This window comes from Salvelinus namaycush, chromosome 27 (assembly GCF_016432855.1).
Source record: "Salvelinus namaycush isolate Seneca chromosome 27, SaNama_1.0, whole genome shotgun sequence".
In the NCBI taxonomy this organism is placed as follows: Eukaryota; Metazoa; Chordata; class Actinopteri; order Salmoniformes; family Salmonidae; genus Salvelinus; species Salvelinus namaycush.
Window position 1 is genome coordinate 28,180,590 of NC_052333.1, and position 20,470 is coordinate 28,201,059.

The 20,470-nt window shown below is 42.0% G+C and overlaps 1 protein-coding gene across 1 annotated transcript in view; it reads left to right on the top strand.

Moving 5' to 3' along the window:
- Positions 1 to 212: 212 nt before the first annotated feature.
- Positions 213 to 20,470, top strand: part of LOC120022684 (atrial natriuretic peptide receptor 1-like) — a 116,322-nt gene continuing 96,064 nt past the window's right edge. Inside the window, exons 1-2 of the mRNA XM_038966668.1 lie at positions 213 to 958; positions 2,158 to 2,940. Of these exons, the coding sequence (XP_038822596.1) occupies positions 2,172 to 2,940 (769 nt within the window). The 5' untranslated portion in view covers positions 213 to 958; positions 2,158 to 2,171. The remainder of the gene's footprint in view (positions 959 to 2,157; positions 2,941 to 20,470) is intronic.

Here is a 20,470-nt window from a genome sequence, read left to right on the forward strand (position 1 = left end):
AGCCTGCAATGACACAGCTCCCCATCCAACCATTCAGCACACATTTCTTGTTATTGATAGCACATGGTAATGTGATGGTATATGCCTCCCCCTTCCCAACCCTGTGCACAAAAGCTAATATATCACACTGCCGCACACGCACAAAGGTTACCCTTGTGACCGGAGCTCTCCAGCGCTTGCGTATTCATCAGCGCGAGTGAGAGATCGATCCTTGTGTGCTGCTGTGTGATTGAGTTGAGTTCAATGTTGGCGATGTGCGGAGAGAGGAAACCACTGCACGCACCGCAAAGAATGACAGCTCGGTTCATCGGACGTCTTCGATTAACTTTGGATGTTTAGCTGATGTCGACTTTTTACCTTTTTCTTCAATGGAATCAACAAGAGACTAGTAAAATCGCAGCCTTCACAGGAACAGCAAAAACAATGTGTTGGAATTTAGTCTAAGAAGCAGCGGCTTCAGATTCTAAATAACGAACGTGATAGACATTAAGATATAAGTCAGTCGCCTGCTGCAGATATTCACCTAACTATTGTTTTATTAATGATCCCAAATATCAGCTAGAGCTAAGAGTACGTCTTCCTACAGCCTAGTGTTGCACATTTAGCTTATAGCCTAGCCTACTTGGCAGACGCTCCTGGCATATATAGAGAGCTCTTATATAAACGTTTTCTGCGTTTAAAAAAAGTAGGCAATTCAAGAAGACAACCGTTCAATTCTACAGTTCAACCTGAATTGAAGTAGTTAGGAGATCAATGATTTGCACTCTAGTGCGAGTGGTGCGCAAAGAAATGTCCCTCTCATGAGGCGCAATGTCTTTACAGCTTCGCATCTTCCATTGACAGGACAGTTGCTGGGAGAGTCACCGGGAGACCATCAACCAAGAAACTCGATAGGCTGTCCAGAGACAATCTGTTGAAGAGATACACAAAATGGCGAGACATAACCATCGATATTGAGGTAAAATGTACTTTTAATTAAATGTAGGCTAATTCTGTAAAGTTTAAAGCAATACTTGGCAGATCGCGGGGTTATTTTATTTGCTCCCACACCCACGTTTTCTGCGCAAAAAAATTATAAATAAAAAGGTTTTATTTTTTATTTGTTTTTACTTGTTGAACATAAAAGACTATTAAAACGCCAGCAAATCAGCTACAGGTGATTTTAATTTTGGTAATCCGCTCCAAAGTATACCCACGCATTATAGAGATATTCATAAATCAGAAAGCTGATTGAGGATCTTTTTACTGGTGAATGTATTTTTTTATGACCATGTTTTTCTCTCTGCTTGCATTTTGTATTAATATTTTTATGTGTGTATTTTCTGTAATTCAGGGTTCATCTGTAAAATATACCTTGGTCTCAGTATGACTCCCTGATAAAATAAAGGTTAAATAAAAAATATATGTGATCGTATACAAATGTAAGCAAGGTTTGAAATGATTATGTTTCAGTCAGATGTTATATCTCTTTTGGGCTTCTTGCGGTCAATTTGCAGTCTACAAATTGACCTGACCATCTAAAAAATGATTGGCCCGCGGCTGAATCTAGTTGATGATCCCTGCAATAGGTAATCTGATAGGAAACACTTGGAGTAGCCTATTTGTTTGCAAAGATTAGGACGCACTTTGGTGACAGCTCGGTTAGCTTTGGCTTCACACTCACAAATACATCACAGGTTGACTACAGGGATATACTCATTTTTTTGGTGTCTCAAGTAAGAAAGTAACTGTTATGCAATTACTAGATTAGATATTCAAAGTTAAGTATACAGTGACAGATCTAGTAGCCATCCTACACTCACAAACCAGTCAAATACCAAACTTTATGATAGCATGTGTCTTATCCACACACACCAAATAAGTAGATTAGAACCTGTTAATATCATGATACTTCTGTTATCCCCCCTCCTATTTTCCCCTTATTCTTTCAGTCTGCCATCCATCCAAATTCCATGATATTTGACATAGAATAAATTCAACACTACTTTGATAGTCTTATCTAGTGGTTATTCAAAATCCTGCTACAGAATTGACCTGAATCGAAGAATCATTCAAACTAGAGGGCCACAAATGCCTCTGGGGGTTGGGGCTGGTGTCATAATGTTATAAATAATTACTAACAGGCCACCTCACGCACTGTGTGTTTGTTCCTGCCAGCCCCCCTGTGGTTGATGGTGATGCCTGAACCCAACCCAGCAATGCAGAAGACGAGAACCTGGTGGTGGCAGGGACGACTGGGAGTTTCTCTGCTGTTTCTGGTTTTCCCGCTCCTCAGGACCGAACCGCTCCAACTCGAGCTGTCGTTCAATGGACTTTCGGAGCCCCAGAATGTGACACTGGCTGCTATCCTGCCTTTGCACAACACTGAATACCCATGGGCCTGGCCTCGCGTGGGACCCGCTCTGATCAGAGCTCTGGAGCGAGTCAATGACGAACCCACCCTGCTGCCGGGCCACCGCCTCCGCATTGTCTACGACAGCAGCGAAAGCAAAGACGGAGTCTGCTCCGACTCAGTGGCGCCGTTGGTGGCCGTGGACCTCAAGTTCTCCTACGACCCGTGGGCCTTCATCGGGCCTGGCTGCGACTACGCTTCGTCTCCTGTGGGCCGCTTCACCACCCACTGGGACGTTCCCATGGTGACGGCCGGGGCAGCGGCCATCGGCTTCAACATGTACACGTCCATCACCAACACGGGCCCCACACACAAGAAGCTGGGCGAATTTGGGGTGCGCCTGCATCGCCATTTTGGCTGGCACAGGCACGCCATGCTCATGTTCAGCGACAACAAAGATGATGACCGGCCATACTACTTTACGGCAGAGGGGCTGTACACGCAGCTGCAGCTGGACAACATCACCACAGCAGACAAGGTCTTCAATGAGCAGACTGGACCGGTCCAGTATGATGACCTCATCAGTGACATAAGCCAGAGTGCCCGAGGTGAGCTCCCAGTCCAATCTCTGTCCATCTGACCTCTGTCCTATTTCTACCTAAAGTATTCTGGACACCCTCTGTCTTAATCTGGGTGACTGTTTAAGCCTTGTTCTCATCTTGATAAAGTTTTTTTTCTTTCTTACAATTGCGTACAGATACATACATGTTGACATGGTTTTATCAAAAACCTGAGAAAATAGCTCCCAATCGGTCACAAACCCAGCTTGCAGTAGATTTGCCTGAACGTTAATGTCCACACATTGAAGCCATATGTGTAGAATGTGAAAATAAGTGGCCTGACTAATTGCTGTTTGGCAGTAATGGTATTTTGATTCCATTATTTCAGTAATCTGGAGAGAGCAGTCAATCCCAGTTGGTCCTTATTTCAAGACCACATGTGTATGCCGTTTTCATTTGCAACCACTCTTTTCATTATTGTAAATTGACCTGTCAACTTACTAATTATCTCGACACGTGACGTCTCAATTACCAGATGTAGGACTAAGTGCACATGCGCAGTTTAAATCCAGTAGATTGAATGATAATATTTGAGCTGAAGTTTTATTGACAAAGTGAGTCAATAAACAGATAGACCTAGAATTTTACCAAAAGCGTCCCCGAGGCACCTTACGGGTCCCTGAGGCACATTGTTTCCTTGTGAGGAGAGGGACCTATGTACCGCATTTCATGACTTTAGGTCAAACAGACTGAGGAGCATGACCTTTCAAAGTTTGATTTTCAACCTCTTGTCATAGCGCCACCATCTGGCCAATCGGCGTCATTTTGTAAATGCCGGATCTCTACGCATCATTCACCCAAGATTCGTCAAAATCGGGCCAGTGCTGTCTGAGATGTCACATGTGACTAATGCACTAACGTACTAACATACTAACGGATGGAGACAAGTCCTCATTCCCCTCCCCGATTTCAGCGTGGGGAACAATATATCATGGCAGGTAAGAAAGTTTAGAGGGAGTTAGAGAGAGTGAAAAAGAGAGGGTGTGCACAAGCAAAGCGATAGGTCTGTGAAAGATACAGTATAATGGAGGAAACAGGATAGTGAGAGAGAGATTGCAAATAGTAAGAGGGCGTAGGCCAACTGACCAAGAGATGGCAGTGTTAAAATATTGAATCATATAGTGTGGGAATAGAATAGTGCTCTCTGCTTTGTTGGGCAATGGATGAATCATAACGAGTCCACCTCTCCGCTTTAGCTCCGTGTGTGTCAGTGGTCCTATCCACATGGCAGCAGGGGAACACCCTGTGCACATTCTGACACCACAACCTACCACATTTCTTCCCATAAAGAGATTATGCGTCTGGGACTGTGTCTGCAGGTGTGAGGAGCCTCGCTGTTTCTGCTCAGATGTGCAGAAAGTTCAGCTGGCATCGCCTTGCTGCTGCCGAGACCATTAAAGGTGCCTCCACAGGCGCTAAAGTCTAGGAGAGAAGTAGAGGCGTCTAGGAAATGCTGACAGAACATGTTCCTGAAAACTCTCTCTCTCTCTCACACACACACACACATACACACACACACACACACACACACACACTAAGTTTGGCACATCCCCACCAAATAGCAATGGAAAGTTGCAGGAAACTTCAACAGAGGCAACTCCACTTGGCATACAGATAACCTTATTAGGTACTCGAGCGCTTCATTGTTATTTCAAATCTGTAACTAATTAAGTGCTCCCTGGCTAGTGCCCTTAACTGAACCGACACCAAGCAATCAATATCTCCAACATGAAGTTTGAGAGTACAGTTAATGGATGTCGCTTTCATTTGATAATTGGCTAGTTCAGGTGTTGACTTGTGCTGTCATTTGCATTTTCTCACACCATATCATTATTTATTTTGTAATTAACCCAGAAAGTAACTGTCTCTAGTTGGGTGTAAAATCCATGTATTGATTGAAAGGAATGTGTCAATGGGAATGCTTGATTGGTGCTAGTTTAATTGTAATGGAGAATGTGTTGTCTGTTTCCTTTGACACATGCAGACACATTACTTTTTCTTCTTAGCCTCGGGACACGCTGAAGAAGGTACATGAAAGCGCACTGAATGATCAGAACTCATCATTATCCATAGATTTTAGTTTTGACTTCCTCTATTTGGTCATATACTAACATGGCCTCTTTCATTTTATTTGACTGGCTGCACAGATGTAAATGTGGAAATTTGGTAGCGTGGAAGTGTGGCTCGTAGTTTCTGAGACAGAGGACATTACGTGAACTTGAATGTAGGTGGTATAACTGCCCTGTTGGGAACAACCTCCCTCCTCGCACCGTGCCCAGCCCCAGCCAGTTTCCTGTATTCCACTCCCCCAGTTCCCACATGGGTACGACAACATTTTTAATTAAAAGTCCCAAACTTAAGCAAGAGGTCTAGCCAGTGGCCCCTCTTTGACTTTATAAGGGAAACGGCTCAGGACATTTCTGACACAAAGGTATTTCCTGCGAAACATAATTTGTCCTGACTTTTTGTTCTTCTTGGCCACTGTTTTATAGGGCTATTTCGGGTATCGGCCCCGTATGACCGCCATCTGAGTTTATTGACTGTGTCAAACAGTCGTTTGTCTCCCGAGCAACCGGGAATCAATTCGCAGGCTAAGCTGACAAGGCTGGGGGCGGAGTGATGGTGGGTGGGAGAGAGAAGGAGAGGGAGAAGGAGAGAGAAGAGGGATGGCTGGCTCCTCGGCTTTACCCCAGTCCATTGTTGAGGGATGGTCAGTTCTCACATGATCTTCGCTGCACTCACCCTCCCTCACCAGGAGCCTAAACTTTTCGTGGTTGGTCAAAATAAGACCGTACCATCAGTGTCCCCTCAGAATCCCTCCGCCAATCACATCTTCAAGAGATTAGGAAACCAATGGGAACCACTCTTAATTGGTCAGAATCAACCATTTAAAATGAATCATTCTTTCAATATGCCAGCCCTGCGGACAATATCCCAGTGTTGTTTTCCTGTTGTGTTTCTCCGGTTGTAGCCTGTCCAAGCCCCAGGGCCTCTGGAATGATATAAGGCTGATGGTAAAAGGAAACAACGTCATTTGATGAAGTGATTTGCAAGCAGCGCTCTTTATCGGAGCCAGCAGTCCCATTAAGTCCCATTAAAAGGCAGAAGAATAAGCCTGGTTTCTCTGGCTCTTTGAGTTGCAGTGGAGGCGGAGAGCTCCCCTAATTCAAACAGCGTGGAGACTTCCAGTGTGGGATTACTTAGTGGTGCTGTGGCTGTCTCATCCGTCGTGTTTACCCCCCCAGCGGCATTTAGCAAATCACAGCTGGGGATTGTGTCGGTTTGTTAGACTGGAAGGCAAGAGAAGGGGACTGAGAGAGAGAGAAAATAAGAGCGATACTGTAGAATAAGAGCGATAACATAGAAAGAGAGCCCAGCTAGCATATAATGTTCTGAGAACCATATGTTTCTTAGAGCTTGGTAAAAGCTTGGTTGTCCTATGTTGTTTTTTTTACATACAACTTTCACACAACTTTCTGGGAATGGTGGAGGATAGTTACTTGGCTTCGGAACATTCTCACCACATTTTAAATAACTTGACAAAAACACATTATTTTCTTGGTATTTCATTACTTTAACAGAATGTTTCCTAAAAGTTCAAACATAGTAATATTTTAATTTCAATTTTGGTAATGTTCTAGGAACAATCTCCAACTGGTTTGACATTGATTTTTTTTTTCAAATAGTTCAGAGAACGTTAAGAAACAATGTTCTTCTGTGAGAATTTCAGTACTTCAGCATAACGTTTCCTACAGGTTTCCTCATGGTTCTATTTCAAGTAATGTTGTAAAATTGTTCCGAGAACATTAAGAACTTTCCATAAAAAACATAACTTTAGTAACATTCAGAGAACATTCTAAGAATGTTATTTAAAAACATATACATTCCCTTCTCAGCATCAACACAACTCTTTCTATCTTGTTAAGTGTGTCCAGGTGTGTTGGCTGCACCCACTAATTGGCCACACCTGATCTTAAGAAGATTATAGGTTGAAATCTCACTGATGCCATGTCACAGCAAAAAAATAAATGTGTTTGCATGATTTACTGCCTAAGGAAATTAATATCCATGTGTCCTATCTGTGCTAGCAGTTAAATAAATAAAAAGTCTTATTGAAATATTCAGTGAACGTTTTAAGGAAGTTACTAAAAAAAACTCATTTCCTTTCTCAGAGCATTAAGAAAACCTTAGAGGAAAACTTTCAAGGAGCCAGAGAAAAAAGTTCTCAGAACCTACCTGTAACGTAAAAATAAATATCCCCAGAACAGGCAAAATGTTCACTTCTGTTCTCAGAACATAAAAAAAAAAGCAGTTTTACCTTTCAGGAAACATATGGCTTTGTTCTCACAACCAATGTGAAACCAAAAATATATGTTCCCACAACTTGCAAGCAACGAAATGTGCTAGCTGGGAGAGCTTTTGTAATGCTGTTCCATTAGATTAGGCTAGTGGGAGGAGCTATGGGAGGATGGGCTCATTGTAATGGAATCAATGGAATGGTGTCAAACACGTTGCTTGATGTGTTTGGTACCAGTCCATTGATTCCATTCCAGCCATTACAATGATCCGTCCTCCTCTAGTTCCTCCCACCAGCCTCCTCTTTGTTCCATTATTACTTGTAATTGCCCTGGCAGCGTTCACCTGTCACAGTTATGCCGGTAAAGAGTATTTGGATCAGAACGTTAATTTGCCGTAGAGTCATAGATCTCACCAGAAGGGGAGACAGAGTGTGCCAGAATGTGGCAGCTTGTCAAACACAGCCCGAGGGGCAATGAGAAAACAGTTTGTCGAAACTTGCTCCCAGGGAAATATGCAAAGTATTTCTTTAATCACATTCCAAATAATTTAGTTCTGGCTGTTTATCTTCCCATCCAAGTAAAATGTTCAACCAATGGTAATAATTTACTTTAAATATTACCTGCCCTGGGGCTATGCAAACCAAGTTGCAAAACAATCAGTTCAAAACATAGAAATGAGTGAGAGAAATAAAGACATAAAGAGATGGCGGAGGCTTGGCCAATGAGGGCTGTCTCGGAGAAAGAAAGAAAAAGACCAAGACAGAGAACTGGAGAAACGCAAATGGAGTGTGAATGAAAGCACAGAGCTGCTTTGTAATGCTCACTATGTCTAAACCTCAGCTTAGCTGGATTTGAGAGTTTACCCTTCAAGGGATTTGGATAGACGGTCCGTTTTTTTTATTCTCCTGATGTGCCAGGAGGAAAGTTTGACGGAGAGGAGATTCCGCAAGCATGGCTGAGCTGAGGAGATAGTTTCCATGGATACGGGCAGCATCTGCGCCGGAGCGCAGGAACAGGTGGGCGTGACAGGAGCTATCACCTGCCCTCCTGTGTCGTATATTTCCTCTGGCGCACATTGGAACTGTCAGTGTGACCACCAGATTGTTGCTCTCTCCTTTTCCCTCTCGCTCTCTTTCACCTGCTCTCAAACATACAGAAACACTCAGTCTGTCTCTCTCTCACACACCACATTCAAATACATACAAGTGGCAGAGTATGATTCAATTTTTTGTAAATCACACAATAACCATATGTTCGAATTCATGTCATATTAAATCAAAGTTTATTTGTCACGTGCGCGGAATACAACAGGTGTGGACCTTACAGTGAAATGCTTACTTACTGTGTATGTATGTACATCTGACAGGGTACATTTAATGCATGTGGACTAATGATGTGTAGATGTCTAATACTCCCAGATACACAGCAGCCACACATCTGAATGTAAATCAAATTCGCAGGCTAAGCTTTTTACCAAAGCATCTAACTGACATCACTGGACTCATATGAGAGAAAAAAGGCTTGCAATTGCTATAGACAATTGACAAGACAGGACTTCGAGAACTGACATATACAGTGCATTTGGGAAAAGTATTCAGACCCCTTCACTTTTTCCATATTTTGTTACGTTACAGCTTTATTGTAAAATGTATTACATTAAGGTTTTTCCTTGTCAATTTACACACAATACCCCATAATGACAGAGCAAAAACAGGTTTTTAGACATTTTAACAAGTTTATTAAACATAAAAACTGAAATAGCTTATTTACATAAGTATTCAGACCATTTGCTTTGAGACTTTACATTTTGCTCAGGTGCATCATGTTTCCATTGATCATCCTTGAGATGTTTCTACATCTTGATTGAACTGCACCTGTGGTAAATTTAATTGATTGTACATGATTTAGAAAGGCACACACCTATCTACATAAGGTCCCACAGTTAACAGTGCATGTCAGAGCAAAAACCAAGCCATGAGGTCGAAGGAATTGTCCGTAGAGCTCCGAGACAGGATTGTGTTGGCACAGATCTGGGGAAGGGTACCAAAAACATTTCTGCAGCATTGAAGGTCCCCAAGAACACAGTGGCCTCCATCATTCTTAAATGGAAGAAGTCTGGAACCACCAAGACTCTTTCTAGAGCTGGCCCGCCTGGCCAAATCTGAGCAATCAGGGGGGGAAGGGCCTTGGTCAGGGAGGTGACCAAGAACCCGATGGTCACTCTGACAGAGCTCCAGAGTTCCTCTGTGGAGATGGGAGAACCTTCCAGAAGGACAACCATCTCTGCAGCACTCCACCAATCAGGCTTTTATGGTAGAGTGGCCAGACGGAAGCCACTCCTCAGGAAAAGGCACATGACACCTAAAGGACTCTCAGACCATGAGAGACAAGATTCTCTGGTCTGATAAAACCAAGATTGAACTCTTTGACCTGAATGCCAAGCGTCACCTCTGGAGGAAACATGGCGCCATCTCTACGGTGAAGCATGGTGGTGGCAGCATCATGCTGTGGGGACTGGGAGACTAGTCAGAATCGAGGGAAAGATGAACAGAGTGAAGTACAGAGATCCTTGATGAAAACCTGCTCCAGAGCACTCAGGACCTGACTGGGGCGAAGGTTCACCTTCCAACAGGACAACGACCCTGAGCACACATCCAAGACAACGCAGGAGTGGCTTCGGGACAAGTCTCTGAATGTCCTTGAGTGGCCCAGCCAGAGTTCAGACTTGAACATGATCTAACATTTTTGGAGAGACCAGAAAAAAGCTGTGCTGTGATGCTCCCCATCCAACCTGACAGAGCTTGATAGAATCTGCAGAGAAGAATGAGAGAAACTCCCCAAATACAGGTGTGCCCAGCTTGTAGCGTCATACCCAAGAAGACTCGAGGCTGTAATCGATGTCAAAGGTGCTTCAACAAAGTACTGAGTAAAGGGTTTGAATACTTATGTCAATGTGATATTTTTTTATATACATTTGCAGAAATGTCTAAACTTATTTTTGCTTTGTACTTATGGGGTATTGTTTGATGAGGGAAAAAAACGTTTAATCAATTTTAGAATAAGACTGTAACGTAACAAAGTGGAAAATGAAGGGGTCTGAATACTTTCAGAATGCACTGTATTTACTTTTTTCAACTTGCCTGGATTTGATTCGCATGATTTAATTTGAACTACAAATTGGATGCGCAAGCAAGGGCATCGCTAGAAGTGTTGTCACGTAAATTAAATAATGTCAAATAAAGCAACTATTCCCATTCATTATGCTGTGTAAAATTTTATCGACACATCTGATTCTGTGGAATTGTTTATTTGCCACTATCTCACAACTGTTTGATGTCAATAGAATGGATACAAGTTTGAGTGAATACGCTCCCTGTCATCATTGCAAATTGCTTGAACAGAGGTTTATCATTGGTTGAGTTGTCATATCGACTGAAAAGGTAACCCGATGCCTTGTGCACTGGGGCAAAATGATACGATATCGGTCCACTTCTCTGAAGTGGTGAGAATTACTTTCACACCTGCTGGGAATCTAACACCTTTCTGTATTGGCAAACTAGGTTGCCTTTTCTTTCTTCTCATTTTGGCATAAAAATGCTATCACACCTGTTCAAACAAAACAAACAACCCCTTTCAAATTTCCAGTTTTGACAGATATCCACCTTAGATGGTCCATGGAAGTCAGTATGGGAATGAAGTACAGTTGACCGGACATGGCTGAACACACATAGGGCTGTTACGGTGACCGTATTACCGCCACCTGCGCTCACAAATTATGAAGGCAGTCAAATTTCACGTGACTGTTTAGTTACGGTAATTAGGCTTATCCAAGCTCTGACGCTGCTAATGATCATTAGTAGTCTACCAAGCTTGCTAACTGCCTGGTATTTATCATTCTATTGTCCCTCTAATCACTCTGACATCAATGCAAATGTAATAGAAAATCTAATCAAACATTTCATGAGAGCCCATGAGCTCATGTTGCGCAACATTCCTATAGGCTATGCAATTGCATGAGAAAACAGAGGGATGGCCTCTATTAAAAAGAGGAGGATCCCATCAGTCTAACTGGCATACATACGTGTAGCGCGTGTTTGAAGTTTGGGGTAGATCATTTTCACCATAAAAATGCACCTTTATGATAAACCATTACATGCATAATCGCATTTGCGACTAATGGAACATTTGCGCTAATAGCCTACTGCCGTGTGCGCATTGCTGTGCTTATAATGTGAAGATGTAGCCTAATAGTTTATCAACATTTTAACTTTTTAGGGATAGGGGGCAGCATTTTCACTTTGGATGAATAGCGTGCCCAGAGTGAACTGCCTCCTACTCTGTCCCAGATGCTAATATATGCATATTATTATTACTATTGGATAGAAAACACTCTGAAGTTTCTAAAACTGTTTGAATGATGTCTGTGAGTATAACAGAACTCATATGGCAGGCAAAAACCTGAGAAGAAATCCAAACAGGAAGTGGGAATTCTGAGGCTGGTCGATTTTCAACTCATCGCCTATTGAAATCCCAGTGGGATATGGATCTGTTTGCACTTCCTACGGCTTCCACTAGATGTCATCAGTCTGTAGAACGTTGAATGAAGCTTCTACTGTGATGTTGAGCCGGATGGGAGCTGTTTGAGTCAGTGGTCTGGCAGAGAGCCAGGTCCTGGTCACGCGCATTCCACATGATATCGACTTGCGTTCCATTGCTTCTATAGACACAAAGGAATTCTCCGGTTGGAACGTTATTGAATATTCATGATAACAACATCCTAACGATTGATTCTATACTTAGTTTGACAAATTTATTCGACCTGTAATATAACTTTTTGAAGTTTTCGTCCGAAGTTCGCCTGGACCTGCACGAGCGTTTGGATATGTGTACTAAACGTGCTAACAAAAGTAGCTACTTGGACATAAATAATGGACATTATCGAACAAAACAACAATTTATTGTGGAACTAGGATTCCTGGGAGTGCATTCTGATGAAGATCATCAAAGGTAAGGGAATATTTATAATGTAATTTCGTATTTCTGTTGACTCCAACATGGCGGAGAAATGTTGTTAATAATATCTGAGCGCCGTCTCAGATTATTGCATGGTTTGCTTTTTCCGTAAAGTTTTTTTGAAATCTGACACAGCGGTTGCATTAAGAACAAGTGTATCTTTAATTCTATGTAAAACATGTATCTTTCATCAAAGTTTATGACGAGTATTTCTGTTATTTGATGTGGCTCTCTGCAATTCCCCCGGATATTTTGGAGGCATTTCTGAACATGGCGCCAATGTAAACTGAGATTTTTGAATATAAATATGCACATTATCGAACAAAACATACATGTATTGTGTAACATGATGTCCTATGAGTGTCATCTGATGAAAATCATCAAAGGTTAGTGATTAATTTTATCTCTATTTCTGCTTTTTGTGACCCCTATCTTTGGGCTGGGAAAATGGCTGTGTTTTTTGGACTTGGCGGTGATCTAACATAATCATATGTTGGGTTTTCACTGTAAAGCATTTTTTAAATCGGACACGATGGGTAGATTAACAAGTTGTTTATCTTTCATTTGTTGTATTGGACTTGTTAATGTGTGAAAGTTACATATTTCCCCCCCCAAAATTTGAATTTTTTCCGCGCTGCCTTTTCAGCGGAATGTTGTCAAGGGGTTCCGCTAGTGGAACGTGTGTCCTAGAAAGGTTTTAAGCTAAACATTCTGATCTGTTGCGTCAGCCTCATTACGTAAAAAGGTTTTTTGATGCTAGTTGTTGTAGTAATTTGGAATCTATCACATCCCACAACTGTGCCAGACTATGTTTGGAATATTTATTTCTCATCAGGAATAGAATAGGTCAACTTTTGAACTAAAGGGAGATAGTAGATTGACATAGGCTAGTGGTTTTGCTGTTTGGTAGGCCTACTCATCTTGTTGACTGACTAAAAGTAAATGTGGACAGTTCTTCCAATATCTTCAATATGCACCTCGGAATTGGATAAGGACGTGCGCAGTTCCGTCCAGGATGTGTCCGTCTTCACTTGTAGCCTGTGAGAAAGACCCGGTCACATGATGGAGAGCCACGTAGGTGAGAGGTGCAAAAAGCACGCAGGTAGAAGGTAATTATTATTATTATTATTATATTCAGCCCAAAGGCACAACAGCCACTGGCCGCAAAATACATGGATTTTTTTAGGGGGCATTACGGCCACACAAAGGGGATGCCGTTGGGAAATTCGAGGCATTACCAAGTGCTTGTCAAATTGTGAATGAGAGACTGATGAAGTGTGTACAGCCTGTCCAAAAAATAAGAGCTCATGCCTTTCATGCAACTTTTTTCAAATCATCATTAGAGTCGCATCATGCAGCCTTAGAATGTATTGAAAATGAAAACATATAGCCCAACGTTTGTATCATGACTAAAGTTACATAAATAACACTAAATTAAGCATATAGGAGTACCTGTTTCGTTGTTAACCGCTCAACACAGAATAGCCGCATGTGCAAACTCCCTCAAATTGTTTGGAGAAAATATCCTTTCTATTTTATTCAATTGTATTCTTCATACTACAAAATAATGCCACGGAATTCTAAGCAAATCTTGTCTGCTAAATGGAACTAGTGTAGCCCACAGCCATATGGCATAGCCAGATCAGTAGCTAACATAAGGACAACTCAGAGTATGTTCTTCTGAAATAGACAACATTTTCTTCATATCATGTTTCTTTAGACCTGTCTAAAATAAATAATGGATTTATTGTGAAGGTGTAGGCTATATTACATGGATTTATTAGACTTTTTTAAATGCAGATGTTCCAAAGATCTGCATCAGTGGCTTGTAGGATATGTGTGGAAGCCAGAAGATGCTAAATGTGTTTATGCTAACTAACGGTCAATTACCGTGAGACCGGAAGTTATTTGCTTGACAGTCACTGGCTGATTACATTTTGTGACCCCCACAGCCCTAAACACACCCTGAATCTAACATGGCCTCCAATTGAACCAGGTGTGAAAGCCAACTTAGATGGGCAGTTTGACCAGACATAGCTGAAAAGGAATCCACCTGAGGGGGTCAGTGTTTAGGCCTAACACTCAGACAGGACGATGCACCTGGACACTGGCGCAGCTACGCAACAGACGGAGCGTGTTGTTTGTCTGAAGGACCACTGAAGCGCGGCTCCGGGGGTGACGCCTCGCTAAATGGCACAGCACACACACACACACAGAGGAGCGATGGGTCTAGCCCTACCTGATTTATAACGGCTGATACAGTAGAGAATGACATGGGTAGAAAGATTGCTGGTCCGATTAGCCTGGCAAACGCTCCTGCCATTTTTGTGGGCTCTAATAAAGGGGACCATCTGTTGCCGCTGGAGATGTGAGGCCTACGTGCCATGTGCCAAGACACGGGAGGCAGTTATTGCTTCTGAGTGCCGTATGCAAGGCCCGCCATCGCTCGTCATCAACGTGCTGGACGTAGTGTGTAAACAAGATGGGCCTGCTGCTGCATTTCTTTCACCACCTAGAATCTAACTGCCTGAGATGCTTCCTCGACACAAGAAAAATGGATTTGACGGAATGGAAATGTTACACTGAGCTAAACATTTTAACGATGTCGGAGAGCTTAGTCAACCTGCTAATATTCTCTGGCAAGAAGCAAATATAAAATTATTTACTAACACAAAGTTAGTCCTTGTTCACCTTCACCCCTAGAAGAGATGTATTATGTCCATCGAGCCAGGTACAGTTTTGTGGTTGTAAATTATTTAGGCAGGGCACTTTGCAGTATGTAAAGATAATGCATTTTAAATCATGCAAATCCCTGTATATAAGATTGATAGTAGCTTTGACCCAGCCTTCCCCTTCGAAGAGCGAATGTGAGATTATTCAAGATAAGATAAGTAGACATTTAGATTGTGAGGTTTTATATCCTAGTCGATGTATTGATTGGTTACAGAATACTTAGGGCACTTTGCATTTCACTTATGTGAAACAAAATCATCTTACCAATACAAATCCATGTATATAGGATAGTGATTAAGATTGGCAGGTTTAATACTGATATAAAATCCAGCTGTTTAGACCCTTTTCAATGTATTGTTAATAGTCTGTATGACATGTGGCTTTCATTACCAGAAATGACCCTACAGATCTGGCAACCCTCACCCATCCCAACCCTCATTAATCCTCTCCACGGGGCAGCCACAAATCAACACTGACAGATGACACTCAGAGGACCCCCCCCCCCCCCCCCCCCCCCCCCCCATCTACATCATCTACATCTACCCAGAGAGGACAGGAAACGGGAGAGAGGCGAGATGGAAAGCGAGACCATATGAGAGCCGGAGAAAAAGGGCACGTGAGGGAAAGGAAAAAGAAAGAGAGAGAGACAGGCAGAGAGGGAGGGATGGAAGAGAGAAATGCAAGACAAAGAGGAGATAGACGACCGCGTATAAGTAATGAGAGTGATTATAAAGAAAGAGATGAGAAGGAAGGAGAGATAAATCGAGACAGAATGTGTGTGAGAAATGGAGCAGCTCGTCCTCCAGTAATGAAGTCTTCCCGCTCCTCAGTCTTAAGTCCCTCACCCCGTCTAATTTACGCTAGCCGCCTCACGACCACATCCAGCAGAATAATTTAATCAGGCAGAATTTGTTTAGAATAATGACTCTTTCTTGGATGCTTTACATTTGGCGTTAGGTTGTTTCATAGGTTGTTTCAGTGTAGGGAATTGCTTGTGGCAGTTGAGGTATTGTTTTTGTCCACATACAGTTGAAGTCGGAAGTTTACATACACCTTAGCCAAACACATTTAAACTCAGTTTTTCCACAATTTCTGACATTTAATCCTAGTCAAAATTCCCTGTCTTAGGTCAGTTAGGATCACCACTTTATTTTAAGAATGTGAAATGTCAGAATAATAGTCGAGAGAATTATTTCTTTCAGCTTTTATTTCTTTCATCACATTCCCAGTGGGTCAGAAGTTTACATACACTCAATTAGTATTTGGTAGCATTGCCTTTAAATGGTATAACTTGGGTCAAACGTTTCGGGTAGCCTTCCACAAGCTTCCCACAATAAGTTGGGTGAATTTTAGCCCATTCCTCCTGACAGAGCTGGTGTAACTGAGTCAGGTTTGTAGGCCTCCTTGCTCGCACACGCTTTTTCAGTTCTGCCCACACATTTTCTATAGGATATAGGAGGTCAGGGCTTTGTGATGGCCACTCCAATACCTTGACTTTGTTGTCCTTAAGCCATTTTTCCACAACTTTGGAAGTATGCTTGGGGTCATTGTCCATTTGGAAGACCCATTTGCGACCAAGCTTTAACTTCCTGACTGATGTCTTGAGATGTTGCTTCAATATATCCACATAATGTTCCTGCCTCGTGATGCCATCTATTTTGTGAAGTTCACCAGTCCCTCCTGCAGCAAAGCACCCCCACAACATGATTCTGCCACCCCTGTGCTTCACGGTTGGGATGGTGTTCTTCGGCTTGCAAGCCTCCCCCTTTTTCCTCCAAACATAACGATGGTCATTATGGCCAAACAGTTCTATTTTTGTTTCATCAGACCAGAAGACATTTTTCCAAAAAGTATGATCTTTGTCCCCATGTGCAGTTGCAAACCGTAGTCTGGCTCTTTTTATGGTGGTTTTGAAGCAGTGGCTTCTTCCTTGCTGAGCGGCCTTTCAGTTTATGTCGACATAGAGGACTCGTTTTACTGTGGATATAGATACTTTTGTACCTGTTTTCTCCAGCATCTTCACAAGGTCCTTTGCTGTTGTTCTGGGATTGATTTGCACTTTTCGTACCAAATTATTTTCATCTCTAGGAGACAGAATGCGTCTCCTTCCTGAGCGGTATGACGGCTGCGTGGTCACATGGTGTTTATACTTGCGTACTATTGTTTGTACAGGTGAACGTGGTACCTTCAGGCATTTGGAAATTGCTCCCAAGGATGAACCAGACTTGTGGAGGTCTACAATTTTTTTCTGAGGTCTTGGCTGATTTCTTTTGATTTTCCCATAATGTCAAGCAAAGAGGCACTGAGTTTGATGGTAGGCCTTGAAATACATCAACAGGTGCACCTCCAATTGACTCAAATGATGTCAATTAGCCTATCAGAAGCTTCTAAAGCAATTCTGGATTTTTCCAAGCTGTTTAAAGGCACAGTCAATTTGGTGTATGTAAACTTCTGACCCACTGGAATTGTGATACAGTGAATTATAAGTGAAATAATCTGTCTGTAAACAATTGTTGGAAAAATGACTTGTGTCATGCACAAGGTAGATGTCCTAACCGACTTGCCAAACTATAGTTTGTTAACAAGACATTTGTGAAGTGGTTGAAAAACGAGTTTTAATGACTCCAACCTAATACCCTGACTACACTGATAGTGTATGTAAACTTCCGACTTCAACTGTACATCTGGTTGTTTTTTCAGGTATAGTATGGATTCTTTCAGGGTCAGGAAAGGTTGATTTATGCCACAGATGATCTATTATATTGACCAGATACTCAAGTGGCCGCTTTATCAATGAATAGGTGTATTAAAAAAATGGAAGGCGGTAGGGAGGAGGCAAGATCAGTTTGGACCCTTCTAGCCAATGAGAGGGCAGAAATGCGTGTGAACAACAGGCACAATGTCAAAATTGGCTGTTATGTAATAATTCATGAAAATAAAAATGTTAAATAAAATAAAATTTGATTTAAGTTTAGGGTTAGGCATACGGTTAGCATTGTGGTTGGGGTTAGGTTTAAAATCCTATTTTAATAAGAGAAACTGTAGAATTAGGCAGGGTTTGTTTTTTGGTAACTAGTGACGACCAGGCAAAACACTGATAAAAAGTGTTTTTTCTCAAAGTTGCCGGGATGTCACATGTCGTACTTACAGTGCATTCGGAAAGCATTCAGACGCCTTACCTTTTCCATATTTTGTTATGTTACAGTCTTATTCTAAAAGAGATTAAATTAATAGTTTTTTGCATCAATCTACACACAATGCCCAATAATGACAAAGCAAAAACAAGTTATGACTTTTTGCAGATTTATAAAAATAAAATAAAAACATATTTACATAAGTATTCAGACCCTTTGCTATTAGACTCGAAATTGAGCTCAGGTGCATCCTGGAAAGGCACACACCTGTCTATATAAGGCCCCACAGTTGACAGTGCATGTCAGAGCAAAAACCAAGCCATGAGGTCGAAGGAATAGTGTGTAGAGCTCCGAGACAAGATTGTGTTGAGGCACAGATCTGGGGAAGTGTACCAAAAACATTTCTGCAGCATTGAAGGTCCCCAAGAACACAGTGGCCTCCATCATTCTTAAATGGAAGAAGTTTGGAATCACCAAGACTCTTCCTAGAGCTGGCCGCCCGGCCAAACTGAGCAATCAGGGGAGAAGGGCCTTGGTCAGGGAAGTGACCAAGAACCCGATGGTCACCCTGACAGAGCTCCAGAGTTCCTCTGTGGAGATGGGAGAACCTTCCAGAAGGACAACCATCTCTGCAGCACTCCACCAATCAGGCCTTTATGGTAGAGTTGCCAGATGGAAGCCACTCCTCAGGAAAAGGCACAATGCAGCCTGCTTGGAGTTTGCCGAAAGGCACCTAAAAGACTCTCAGACCATGAGAAACAACATTTTCTGGTCTGATGAAACCAAGATTGAATTCTTTGGCCTGAATGCCAAGCGTCACTTCTGGAGGAAAACTGGCACCATCCCTACGGTGAAGCATGGTGATGGAAACATCATGCTGTGGGGATGTTTTTCAGTGGCAGGGACTGGGAGACCAGTCAGGATCGAGGGAAAGATGAATTGAGCAAAGTACAGCGAGATCCTTGATTAAAAACCTGCTCCAGAATGCTCAAGACCTCAGACTCTGGGGAAGGTTCTCCTTCCAACAGGACAATGACCCTAAGCACACAGCCAAGACAACGCAGGAGTGGCTTCGGGACAAGTCTCTGAATGTCCTTGAGTGGCCTAGCCAGAGCCCGGAATCACTTGCAAAGGTGCTTCAACAAAGTACTGATTGATTGATTGATACTGAGTAAAGGGTCTGAATACTTTTGTAAATGTGATATTAGTTTTTTATTTGTAAAACAACAAAAAAATGTCTAACAAACATGCTTTTGCTTTGTTATTATGGCGTATTGTGTGTAGATTGATGAGGGGGAAAAAACTATTTAATCAATTTTAGAATAAGGCTGTAACTTAACAAAATGTGGAAAAAGTCAAGGGGTCTGAATACTTTCCGAATGCACTGTAAATCAGTACACTCGTCACAACCTAATCATTACGAAACTTCTATTCAATCAAATAAGCCACACGAAGCAAATAAGCAGTTACATTTTTTGTTAACCAAATTCAACACTCTCATTGACCTCCATACAAACACTCCTTGCTTGAAGAGCGGAAAAAAAGAAAAGACGCCACCTGCTCGAGAAAGATTTTGGGACCAGTTATCCCTCTTGCTTCGCATCTTCCTCTCTGTTTATTCTAACAGAAGGGTTGTGTGCAGATCTAGAATCAAACAGTAGGTTTACTAGTTTTCTTTAAAATATTTGGGCATTTGATTGATCATGCCAGGAATGCCAAATTGATGGGGTTTGTACTTTTGGGACTATTCCATTTAGCCAGACAAGTGCAATCAATTGCAGCCAAAGTATTTGAAAGACAACAAATACTATACCATCTGAAGCCAGGTCTGGTTGTATATAGAACGAAGTTTGTGAAAACTTGCTACTTGTGTGGTGAAGAGAGCTATTTTCAATGGTTTGAGTCGTCTTTAGACTCATAGCTTCTTCTTCTCGGCAGGTGCCGGGTGATCAACTGTGAGCCAATGTAAACGGAGGGCAGAGCGTAATGCCTTTAGCTAACAGAGTGTGACAAGTGTGTCTCAACAGCGTGAAATTAATGAATTATTCCGCTTTTCAATGTGTTAGGAGCACATTTTTGTATCTGCCTTCACAGATAATTGTCAAAAATGGTGCAACTTAACAATGGGTGACCATTCAGACCATTTTTAATACAGGAAATAAATGCGATCTGCAAGTTTGTTCTAGTCTAACTTTCTTTAAAAATATATTCCATCTAGAGTTACCAAAAAGTATTTTGTTTAGGATGTGTTTTGCCTTAGTATTTGTTTAAGTATTTCATTAATAGGTATATTGTCTTTCCCCAGCAATTTATGATGTGGCTGGCTGGCTTTCAAATCAT